We start from the raw sequence: 12,242 nt of genomic DNA, 5'->3' as shown, positions 1-12,242 counted from the left end.
GTCAGCAGTGAGGACTCTGGCAAGAGCTCTTCACTCCACTGGCTCATTGGCCACTGAGTATGTTCCCTTTTGCGTGTATTAACCCGATGAACAGACACGGAAACAAGCAAGGAGGTAAGAGATGCCCTAGATAGAAAAAAGAACTTGCAGGAATGCTAAGGTTTCAGGTCATAGACAACTCCACGCCTTTTTAAATTTTGTCACTATCTGGAGATTTCCAAGATATAAAACTGAGAAAACAGGATATTTCATGCAGGATAGCAGTAGGTTTACATGAGGGGTCTTTTTATTTCTGACCATTTCTTTATAATCATCCACCAGAGATAACTTTAACTTATGTTTCTCAAGCTCAAATCCCCCTAAATCATTTTGGTTCACATTTCTAACTCTGTGGGACACATATCCCCAAAAGTCGCATCAGCTCTCCAGGTCAACATTTCCTTCTGCAAATTCACTGGCTCACTTTTTCTTTTCTCATTCACACAGAACAAATGTCTAAAACCATGGGTCTGGTTTCCCTTTACGACGTACCTGTGTCATAGATTTCAGCTTTCAAGTGCCCAGAAGAAAGCTTTTGATAGGTGCACCCAACTAGGCAGGGTTGTATTCAATAATTTCTAAATGGGAGTAGTCGTTGTAGCCATAGGAAACAAAGAAGATGGTGTTAAGCCAGATGGTCCTGGGATGTCCCAAGTCTCTCAGAATCTCCAAAAGCTCAGCTCGAAGCTGGGCAAGTCTCTCTTCTGAAAGAACTGCCTGAGAGCTGTTCTCCAGAGGGGCTGGGTAAAACTCATGACTTAAACTGGGCAGCCCTGAGGTGTGATGCAGCAGCTTCTCCATGGCCACCATGGAGAGGGAGTTCCCACACAGGCTGAGGGACCTGAGCTGGGAGCAGTGGTTCAGAGCAGCCAGGATGGCCTCGATATGGGAGTCCATGATCTCACACTGACTTAAATCCAATTCCTGGAGGGTATCTGCAACTTGCTCCAGCAGAACTTGAAGGAGCTCAGGACTAAAGTCAACCAGGGTGACCCCACTCAGATCCAGGCCTTTTAGCTGACTGATGCTTGGGCACTGGGATAGGTGGGTCAAGTCTGATTCTGTAAGGAGGCAGTAAGTTATCGCGAGGTTATCCAAGGGGCTCACCAGACACCTGTAAAGAAAGGACAATTAGGTCTGAGAAACTGGGGAGGCAGGTGACCTCCAGGTGAGAGACAAGTGATTTTCCCAAGGCCAAGGTCATTCTGACCGTCAAATAAAGGTCAATATCCAACATGCCCAGTCTCATTTTAGCCTGAGTTATTTCACCTTCACTGTGTGACTGAGTCAAGTACATAGAACCTTGAAATCTCTCTTTCCTAATCTGTCAAGCAGGGTGTAACATACTCTACTTTCTTATAAGGGTGAATGAACATAATGGAATATCTAGAACCTGCTCAGAGGGAGAGCCTGACATCATGTCTAAATCAAGTGCAGGCATCTCTGAATTTTAGTATCGGAAGAGAAGGTAAAAGATACTTTCATCTCAGGCTTTCTTCTGTCTTTGCTTGGGCTCAGGCACTCATATCTCAGGCTGGGTGAGGTACCTGGGTTACATGAATAAAAAAACAACCTGGGTAATTTCCCACAATATCAACTGAGGTTTCCAGTCTGCAGGGGCTCATTTATGTCCCTGTGTCATCTGCAGATGATCTGCCACTTTCTACTGTCCCTTTGGCTCCTGCTCTATTATCATCATCTCCAGAACCATGCATTTCCCATATATTAACTAACTTACCTGAAGCACAAAAAAACATTTTAGAGACAGGGAATTTGAGAGAGGCTCGAGTCTGTGGCCACAGACTTGCAGAGAAATTTAGAAATGCTCAGGTCCCTCCTCAAGATCCTTTCCACTTGTTTTCCTATGTTGTCTGGACATAGATATCTCCTCCTAAAGTAGAAACCTCAAACTGTTCTTTGGTACATTCCAGTCCCATAGTCTATAGCTCCCTAGATTGGTATCCCTTTCCAGAGTCCCTATCCATTTGTTCCTCTGCCTTGATTTCGGTAGCTCTGTGTTACCACACTTCAGGATAGAGCATAAAATAAGACAGTGCACTTGACATGGTAGTGTTGTGTTCGCTGTTTCTCAACCAGTGCTGCCTCCCTTACCTGAGCATCTGGTCCAGGTGGCCTGACAGGAAGAAGGGAGATTCCAGACAGAGATCCCGGAGGTGGTGCAGCTTGAGGAACTGAGAGGTAAACTGGACAACAACATGCTGTTCCTGCTCCTCAGAGACAGAAAGTATGAGTCTCTGCACGTTACTCATCTGGCCCAGGAGAGGAGTGAATGTGGCCAGGCTGGACAGATGCCAGTTCTGGTTGACTTCTATATCCTGGATACAGTCCAGCTGCACCACACTCAGGACCTTCATAATATTTTCCACAGGCATCCCAAAGATCTTCAGCTTCTTACAGCACAGATGTATGGAATCTTTTCTCTGTTCTGCCCACCTCATGAGGTAGGTGAGGAACTCATCCATGGCCCATTCCTTGAGGCTCATCTCTACAAACACCTCCAAGGGAGCCAAGGGCTTCTCTGTCCTTGACCTGTCCTCAGGAACTGGTGCCTTCAGTGAGCTTGAGGACATGTGCTCTATGTCTCCAGACCACATGTTCCAGAAGTTCTGGCCGGTATTCCTTAAATCAAACACCCGCAGTTTGCACCTCCTGTGGGGAAACAGCAGATGGGCAGCAATGGTTTAAAATCCAAACTGAATGAAACCACAGTCTCAGAATATAGGCAACACTAAGACTTCTCACCTGAGTTTTTACTTCAGATTCCTGACATTACCTGCTGCCTTGCCCTCTTCCTCTTCAGTATGGATACTGCCTCACTTTCCTCTATCTCCTTTGCCCCTATCATCCTTCTTGATTTTCTACTTCTACAATCCTTAAGAATCCCCGGGAAGAGGCTGGGACATGTTCTTTCAGGTTTCCCTGCACCTTAGACACTCCTACACTTCCAGAAGGCATTTCTCAAAGAGGGCTCAGCAGTGGTCAAGGCCTCTGAAATTCTTCATTGACATCATCAGAAGCCTCCGGTCCATCCCTTGACCATTCACTCTATGACCCCAGCTGTCTCTTCTGGATGTCTAGTAACCTTCCAGGCTACCTGGATTAGACTCACCTGGGGCGCTCCTTCTGGGCAAGCAGGACATCAAATCCATCCAGTACCGCTTGTAAGGTTATCAGATGAGGCAGCTCCATCAGGCCTCCCAGAGGCAGGTGGACAAAAGGCCAGGCATGCACCATGGTCTTCAGAGTCTTACTGTGACTCCCATAGAAGGCTTCCATGAAGAGTGGGGGGAAGAGCTCAATGGGCAGAAACTCCAAAGCACTCATGGCCAAGTTCTCATTCCTTAGCAGGCTTATAGCTGCCAGGCCCAGGAGTCTGGGTGGGGCCCAAATACTCATACTGATCTGACTCTGCTACAAAAGAAATCCTCTGGAAACTTCCAGAGAACAAGGCATCCTTCTCAGGCCAAGCAAGAACATACCTCTGTGTCCCCACTCCTCAGAGGAATCTTCTCAGACAAAGGTCACTGCCTTGGCAGTAGTGCAAGTGCCTGTTAGTTCCAATTACACTCTGGACTCAGTGGGCACAAAGCCATAGCTCTACCCCTATGGGCACTAGAGTATGATCTCACAAGTAGCAAGAAGGGAGAAACCCAACCACCATCCGTCCATTTCCATCCACTGTTTTGCTTAATCATGTATCACTGGGAAGTGGGTACCATGTGCTAAAGGCTGAGATTCATCTTTTTTAGGGGGAAATTTTTTAATATATCACTTAGAGCCTTGAGACTATGGGAATAGGAGCATCATGTGGCCCAATATACCCTTTATCCTCAGTTCCTACAGTTCACTGAGCTGATAAAGAGTAAGAGATATCCCTGGAATGAAGGCTGTTTGTGCTCAAGCTAAACATTTTAAATTTCAAGAAATAAAATTTCAAAAAAGAAGAGAAAAAATTTAAAAAAAGAAATGAAATTCCAAAGATGTTTTTCACTAAAAAGAGCATCTGCTTTGTTAAGACATTTAAAAAGCACCAATCAAACATTTGGGATTAAGTCAAAACTACATTCAAGGTAAAACCAAAGTCTTAAATCAGTATATATGAAAATAAATTATTTTTATTCATTTATTTCTATTTTTCAATTTTGGCAGCATGGCATGGGGTGTCTTAGTTCCCAGATGGGGAATGAACCTGCTCTCCCTGCAGTGGTCCAATTTCAGGATCCCCAGGGAAGTCCCCAGTGAGCAGTTTTTAAAATTAATCTCTCCTTTCATCCTGAGGTGCCTGCCACCATTCAAGACCAGTTGACCATGGGTACAATGAGGGTGTCTTTAGTTGCATCTGTAACTTAGCAGCTCTGTTGTGGTTGGCAGGCTGCTCGCACCTCAGACTTGAGAACCCCAGTGGTGACTCTGGAATCCTGAGGATTCTGCATCTCTTTGGTGTCTAAGGCTTATGTAGAACTTTCTAATCACATCTTCCTTCTTTTCAACAACTAACTGCCAATCAGAAAGTGACACCTGATTAGATTTCAGACTGTCTATTGGGTTAATCCTGATTGGATCTTTGTTACCTTCAGAGGAATTGATTGAATCAGATTTCATTCAGGAAGGATAAAGAATGAGGGAGGGGTATTGGATTTCTTGACTCACCCACAAATATTGATTTGGCTTTACTAATATTCATAGGAAATAGTCCTGGGTGCAAGACAGGAAAGGGGTTATCCCTTTGTGACAGAAAAAACAAAACTTTGAAGCACCATTGTTTTGGGGATCTTCAGTCATAAAAAATTATCAAAATGTCCCAGAATTAAAATTGCTTTATGAAGACGGTAGTGTTGTTCCCGAAGGAAACAAAATAAAAGTATCCACCTCTGTCACTTGTCCCTCAGGTGTTATGTTTGACAAGTGGAGATCAGAAATCTACTCAGGAAGTAAAGGGAAGTCCTTTGGGGATGTGATTGGTTTTCCAGTCTTAGGTCAAGACCTCTCTGAAGACATCAGGTCAAAATCACATTTAAGAGGTCAGAGTGAGCGCTGGGTAGTTGGAGCTGAGCTTCCCTAGAGGGATCATGTGAGTAACACAAATAGTGTAAAACGTAGGGTTTTTTTTCCCTTCTCTTGGGGAAGAAGGAAATTTAGAAGACTTTTCTCTGGGTTGTGTTTAGAAATTAAAAGGAGTGACTAAAAGGAAGAAGTATTGCTTCTGAAGGGGTTCCTCTCCAAAAGTTGAGATCAGTACCACAAATTGAATGAAAAGATGGTTTTCACTTTAAAAATTAAAAATGAGACATTGCAGAAGCCATGTAACTAAGAGTGTTATTAAGATGTGGGAGTCTATTTGAGCTGGAAAGCTTTGAGATGTACATTTTTACACATTCTTTCTTTACATATATAAGAATTACTGAGACAAGAAAGGGGCAAGGCACAACCTTTAAAAGAAGGACAGGACATAAACTGATTAGTAAGAACCAGGTCCAGGATGATGGACTCAAGTTGCACTTGCCCTTGATCCTCAGTATAGCTCATTGTAGCACAACCCAGCTGCCGTGATGGTTCCAAGAATGAACATTAATGGTCAAAAAGTGGGCAGTGGTCCAATTCCCAGAAATCCCCATCCCTTCCCCAAGATGAAAGGGGCTTCCCTGGTGGCTCAGATGGTAAAATAATCTGGTCACAATGCAGGAGGCCTGGGTTCAATCCCTGGGTCGGGAAGATCCCATGGAGAAAGGAATGGCTATCCACTCAAGTGTTCTTGCCTGGAGAATTGCATGGACAGAGGAGCCTGGCAGGCTATAGTCCATGGGGTTGCAAAGAGTCAGACACAATTGATTGACTAATATTTTATTGCCCCAAGATAGCTGGAATACTCCTCCCACTCATTAGCCTATAAAATTACCTGCCCCTATAAAAATGGACAAACCTGGTGCCTCTCTTGCTTTCCATGATGGTCCACTCTCTCTCTATGGAGTGTGGGCCTTTATAAACCTTCTTTCTCTTTACTAAGGCTCATTCTTGAATTCTTTCCTGCATGACATCAAAACCCACATGTTTTGAGTCCTTCCCAGAGACTCTTATGTGACCTGGGATCTGATCATTCTCCTGCACCCCCACTTTCATTCCTGAAACAATACTGCTTTGGAAAGGAGTTCAAGTGAAAGGAACACTTCATACGCAGTTGTTATTGTTTCAGTCAATAAGTTGGGTCAGGTTCTTTTGTGACCCCATGGACTGAAGCCCGTCAGGCTCCTCTGGCAATGGGATTTCCCAGGAAAGAATATTGGAGTGGGTTGCCATTTCCTACTCCAGGGGATCCTCCTGACCCAGGGATTGAACCTTTGTCTCCTGCATTGGCAGGCTGTCTCTTTATTGCTGAGACACCTAGGAGAGACTTTAAAAATAGCATATGGAATGCTTCTAAGTTTCTGTTTAGAAAGCCTAACTAGTAAAATCAAAAAACTACAAAGTATGTGAGTGTCAGTAACACACCAGCTCTGATGTGGTTGGCAGGGTGTTCAGACCTCAGATGCCTTGTCGAACCCAGGCAATGATTCTATATTCCTTCTTTGATACCTGAGGCTTTTAGAGGACTTTCTAATCATTTCTTTCCCCTTCTAACAAGTAACTTCTGATTGGAAAGTGATACCACGTTAGATTCCAGAATATCCAGCTGGTTAATCCTTAAATTTGTCTTACTCCAGGTTGATTGAATCAGATTTTCATTTCAGGAAAGAGAAATAACTAGGTCAAAGGGGAAGTCAAAACACATTCCTGGATTCACACTGTAAATATTGATCGAGTTTTATTAATATTGGCAGTTGTAGCCCCAGGTATGTCAAGGGAGGGATTAATCTGTTCCTGACACTGCACAGAAAAAGGAAAACCTGGAAGCATCATCTTTGGGGGACTCTTTGTACATATTAAACCTATTCAAATGGCCTAGAAATAAAGCAGCTTCACAGGAACAGTGGTGCTGTCCCAAAGAAAACAAACTAAACTTCTCCATGTATCAAGTTATTGTGCCAGTGTCATGTTGGAATAATAGCAGATCAGGAGCCTATTCAGGGAGCAAGGGCTGTCTCCTGGGGGTATGGTTGGTCCTCCAGGTTTAAGTCATGGCTTCTCAGATGGAGATCAGGTCAAACTCACAGTGAGAAGTGAGGGTGGGGTAGGGCAGCCTGGAGCTGGGCATTCCTACAGCAACCCTGTAAATGACTGAAAACAGTGTAAAATATGGATATATTGTTTTCCACTGACTTGGAGAGAGATTAAAAGACTTTTCTCTGGGTAGAATTTAGAAACTAAAGGGTGTGGCCAAGAGGAACAGTGTCACCTTTGCTGGTGTTACCTTTCATGAAGATGAGATCAGACTAGCAAACTCATTTGAAAGACTAAACCTAAGCGTGTGAGCAGAGGGGGAGGTGACCAGGCCAGGAATATGAGGCATTTCCAAGTTTGAGAGCCACTGATGGAGGTGCTGTGGGCTCCTGAAGAACTCGGACCCAGGGAGAGAATTAAACATGAGTCAGCTACACACAAGCTTGTCATCATCATGGCAATTGCTATCAGAAGTTATCTTCCAGCTCCTTCCCAGAAGGCAGATAGCCCCAGTCATTGTCCAGGGGCCTGAGATGTGGAACCATAATCCCATTAGCTGATTTCCAAGTATATATATATATATATATATACACACACAGAGTTCAGTTCAGTTCAGTTCAGTCGCTCAGTCGTGTCCGACTCTTTGCGACCCTGTGAATCGCAGCACGCCAGGTCTCCCTGTCCATCACCAACTCCCGGAGTTTACTCAAACTCATGTCCGAGTCGGTGATGCCATCCAGTCATCTCATCCTCTGTCGTCCCCTTCTCTTTCTGCCCCCAATCCCTCCCAGCATCAGGGTCTTTTTCAATGAGTCAACACTTCGCAAGAGGTGGCCAAAGTATTGGAGTTTCAGCTTCAGCATCAGTCCTTCCAATGAACACCCAGGACTGATCTCCTTTAGGATGGACTGGTTGGATCTCCTTGCAGTCCAAGGGACTCTCAAGAATCTTCTCCAACACCACAGTTCTAAAGCATCAATTTTTTGGCACTCAGCTTTCTTCACAGTCCAACTCTGACATTCACACATGACCACTGAAAAAACCATAGCCTTGACTAGATGGACCTTTGTTGGCAAAGTAATGTCTCTGCTTTTTAATATGCTATCTAGGTTGTTCATAACCTTCCTTCCAAGGAGTAAACGTCTTCTAATTTCATGGCTGAAGTCACCATCTGCAGTGATTTTGGAGCCCAAGAAACTAAAATCTGACACTGTTTCCCCATCTATTTCCCATGAAGTGATGGGACCAGATGCCGTGACCTTAGTTTTCTGAATGTTAAGCTTTAAGCCAATGTTTTCACTCTCCTCTTTCACTTTCATCAAGAGGCTTTTTAGTTCCTCTTCATTTTCTGCCATAAGGGTGGTGTCATCTGCATATCTGAGGTTATTGATACTTCTCCTGGCAACCTTGATTCCAGCTTGTGCTTCATCCAGCCCAGTGTTTCTCATGATGTACTCTGCATATAAGTTAAATAAGCAGGATGACAAGATACAGCCTTGACGTACTCATTTTCCTATTTAGAACCAGTCTGTTGGTCCATGTCCAGTTCTAACTCTTGCTTCCTGACCTGCATATAGGTTTCTCAAGAGCGGGTCAGGTGGTCTGGTATTCCCATCTCTTTCAGAATTTTCCACAGTTTATTGTGATCCACACAGTCAAAGGCTTTGGCAAAGTCAATAAAGCAGAAATAGATGTTTTTCTGGAACTCTCTTACTTTTTTGATGATCCAACAGATGTTGGCAATTTGGTCTCTGGTTCCTCTGCCTTTTCTAAAAGGCAGCTTGAACATCTGGAAGTTCACGGTTCACATATTGCTGAAGACTGGCTTGGAGAAGTTTGAGCGTTACTTTACTAGCGTGTGAGATGAGTGCAATTGTGCGGTAGTTTGAGCATTCTTTGGGATTGCCTTTCTTTGGGATTGGAACAAAAACTGACCTTTTCCAGTCCTGTGACCACTGCTGAGTTTTCCAAATTTGCTGGCATACTGAGTACAGCACTTTCACAGCATCATCTTTCAGGATTTGAAATAGCTCACCTGGAATTCCATTACCTCCACTAGCTTTGTTCATCGTGATGCTTCCTAATGCCCACTTACTTCAAATCCCAGGATGTCTGGCTCTAGGTGAGTGATCACACTATCGTGATTATCTGGGTCATGAAGATCTTTTTTGTACAGTCCTTCTGTGTATTCTCACCACCTCTTCTTAATATCTTCTGCTTCTGTTAAGTTCATACCATTTCTGTCCTTTATCGAACCCATCTTTGCACAAAATATTCCCTTGGTATCTCTAATTTTCTTAAAAAGATCTCTAGTCTTTCCCATTCTGTTGTTTTCCTCTATTTCTTTGCATTGTCACTAAGGGAGGCTTTCTTATCTCTCCCTGCTATTCTTTGAAACTCTGCATTCAAATGGGAATATCTTTCCTTTTCTCCTTTGCTTTTTGCTTCTCTTCTTTTCACAGCTATGTGCTTTTTTGTTTTGTTTTGTTTTTTCCATTTATTTTTATTCATTGGAGGCTAATTACTTTACAATATTGTAGTGGTCTTTGCCATACATTGACATGAATCAGTCATGGATTTACATGTGTTCCCCACCCCAATCCCCCCTCCCACCTCCCTCCCCATCCCATCCCTCTGGGTCTTCCCTGTACACCAGCCCTGAGCACCCATCTCATACATCCAATCTGGGTTGGTGATCTGTTTCACCCTTGATAATATACTTGTTTCAATGCTCTTCTCTCTGAACATCCCATCCTCACCTTCTCCCACAGAGTCTAAAAGTCTGTTCTGTACATCTGTGTCTCGTTTTCTGTTTTGCATAAAGGGTTATCATTACCATCTTTTTAAATTCCATACATATACATTAGTATACTGTATTGGTCTTTATCTTTCTGGCTTACTTCACTCTGTATAATGGGCTCCAGTTTCATCCATCTCATTAGAACTGGTTCAAATGAATTCTTTTTAATGCTGAGTAATATTCCATGGTGTATATGTACCACAGCTTCCTTATCCATTCGTCTGCTGATGGGCATCTAGGTTGCTTCCATGTCCTGGCTATTATAAACAGTGCTGCGATGAACATTGGGGGTGCACGTGTCTCTTTCAGATCTGGTTTCCTCGGTGTGTATGCCCAGAAGTGGGATTGCTGGGTCATATGGCAGTTCTATTTCCAGTTTTTTAAGGAATCTCCACACTGTTCTCCATAGCGGCTGTACTAGTTTGCATTCCCACCAACAGGGTAAGAGGGTTCCCTTTTCTCCACACCCTCTCCAGCATTTATTGCTTGTAGACTTTTGGATAGCAGCCATCCTGACTGGCGTGTAATGGTACCTCATTGTGTTTTGATTTGCATTTCTCTGATAATGAGTGATGTTGAGCATCTTTTCATGTGTTTTTTAGCCATCTATATGTCTTCTTTGGAGAAATGTCTGTTTAGTTCTTTGGCCCCATTTTTTGATTGGGTCATTTATTTTTCTGGAATTGAGCTTCAGGATTGCTTGTATATTTTTGAGATTAATCCTTTGTCTGATGCTTCATTTGCGTTTTATTTTCTCCCATTCTGAGGCTGTCTTTTCACCTTACTTATAGTTTCCTTTGTAGTGCAAAAGCTTTTAGTTTCATTAGGTCCCATTTGTTTATTTTTTGTTTTTATTTCCAATATTCTGGGAGGTGGGTCATAGAGGATCTTGCTGTGATTTATGTCAGAGAGTGTTTTGCCTATGTTCTCCTCTAGGAGTTTTATAGTTTCTGGTCTTACATTTAGATCTTTAATCCATTGTGAGTTTATTTTTGTGTATGGTGTTAGAAAGTGTTCTATTTTCATTCTTTTACAAGTGGCTGACCAGCTTTCCCAGCACCACTTGTTAAAGAGGTTGTCTTTTTTCCATTGTATATTCTTGTCTCCTTTGTCGAAGTAAGGTGCCCGTAGGTATGTGGATTTATCTCTGGGCTTTCTATTTTGTTCCATTGATCTATATTTCTGTCTTTGTGCCAGTACGATGCTGTCTTGATGACTGTGGCTTTGTAGTAGAGCCTGAAGTCAGGCAGGTTGATTCCTCCAGTTCCATTCTTCTTTCTCAAGATTGCTTTGGCTATTCGAGGTTTTTTGTGTTTCCATACAAATTGTGAAATTATTTGTCCTAGTTCTGTGAAGAATACCGTTGGTAGCTTGATAGGGATTGCATTGAATCTATAGATTGCTTTGGGTCATATTCTCATTTTCACAGTATTGATTCTTCCAATCCATGAACATGGTATATTTCTCCATCTATTTGTGTCCTCTTTGATTTCTTTCATCAGTGTTTTATAGTTGTCTGTGTATAGGTGTTTTGTTCTTTAGGTAGATATACTCCTAAGTATTTTATTCTTTTTGTTGCAATGGTGAATGGTATTGTTTCCTTAATTTCTCTTTCTGTTTTCTCATTGTTAGTGTATAGGAATGCAAGGGATTTCTGTGTGTTAATTTTATATCCTGCAACTTTACTATATTCACTGATTAGCTCTAGTAATTTTCTGGTAGAGTCTTTAGGGTTTTCTATGTAGAGGATCATGTCATCTGCAAACAGTGAGAGTTTCAGTTCTTCTTTTCCAATCTGGATTCCTTTTACTTCTTTTTCTGCTCTGATTGCTGTGGCCAAAACTTCCAAAACTATGTTGAATAGTAGTGGTGAGAGTGGACACCCTTGTCTTGTTCCTGACTTTAAGGGAAATGCTTTCAATTTTTCACCATTGAGGGCAATGTTTGCTGTGGGTTTGTCATATATAGCTTTTTATTATGTTGAGGTATGTTACTTCTATGCCTGCTTTCTGGAGAGTTTTTATCATAAATGGATGTTGAATTTTGTCAAAGGCTTTTTCTGCATCTATTGAGATAATCATATGGTTTTTATCTTTCAATTTGTTAATGTGGTGTATTACATTGATTGATTTGTGGATATTAAAGAATCCTTGCATTCCTGGGATAAAGCCCACTTGGTCATGATGTATGATCTTTTAAATATGTTTTTGGATTCTGTTTGCCAGAATTTTGTTAAGCAGTTTTGTATCTATGTTCATCAGTGATATTGGCCTGTAGTTTTCTTTTT

At 42.5% G+C, this 12,242-nt stretch overlaps 1 protein-coding gene across 1 annotated transcript; it reads right to left on the bottom strand.

Annotated features, from left to right (window-relative positions):
* Window positions 1–591: 591 nt before the first annotated feature.
* Window positions 592–3,456, bottom strand: LOC122451728 (PRAME family member 9/15-like). Its single transcript, XM_043484642.1, has 3 exons — window positions 3,170–3,456; window positions 2,152–2,709; window positions 592–1,153 (listed from the first exon to the last, which is right to left on the bottom strand). Exons 1-3 carry the CDS (start codon window positions 3,454–3,456, stop codon window positions 592–594), a joined length of 1,407 nt encoding a protein of 468 aa, XP_043340577.1.
* Between the last annotated feature and the right edge of the window lie 8,786 nt (window positions 3,457–12,242).

The sequence above is a fragment of the Cervus canadensis genome, chromosome 13 (assembly GCF_019320065.1).
Source record: "Cervus canadensis isolate Bull #8, Minnesota chromosome 13, ASM1932006v1, whole genome shotgun sequence".
In the NCBI taxonomy this organism is placed as follows: domain Eukaryota; kingdom Metazoa; phylum Chordata; class Mammalia; order Artiodactyla; family Cervidae; genus Cervus; species Cervus canadensis.
Note: the sequence above shows the minus strand (reverse complement) of the source record. Positions and strands in the feature narration are given on the sequence as shown.

Bases quoted from the DNA above. Each gene is read 5' to 3' on its own strand.
- LOC122451728 (XM_043484642.1), bottom strand. From the start codon at position 3,456: ATGAGTATTTGGGCCCCACCCAGACTCCTGGGCCTGGCAGCTATAAGC. The intron at 2,710-3,169 runs GTGAGTCTAATC...GTTTCCCCACAG, and splicing joins GCCCAGAAGGAGCGCCCCAG to GAGGTGCAAACTGCGGGTGT. The intron at 1,154-2,151 runs GTAAGGGAGGCA...CTTTCTTTACAG, and splicing joins CACCTGGACCAGATGCTCAG to GTGTCTGGTGAGCCCCTTGG.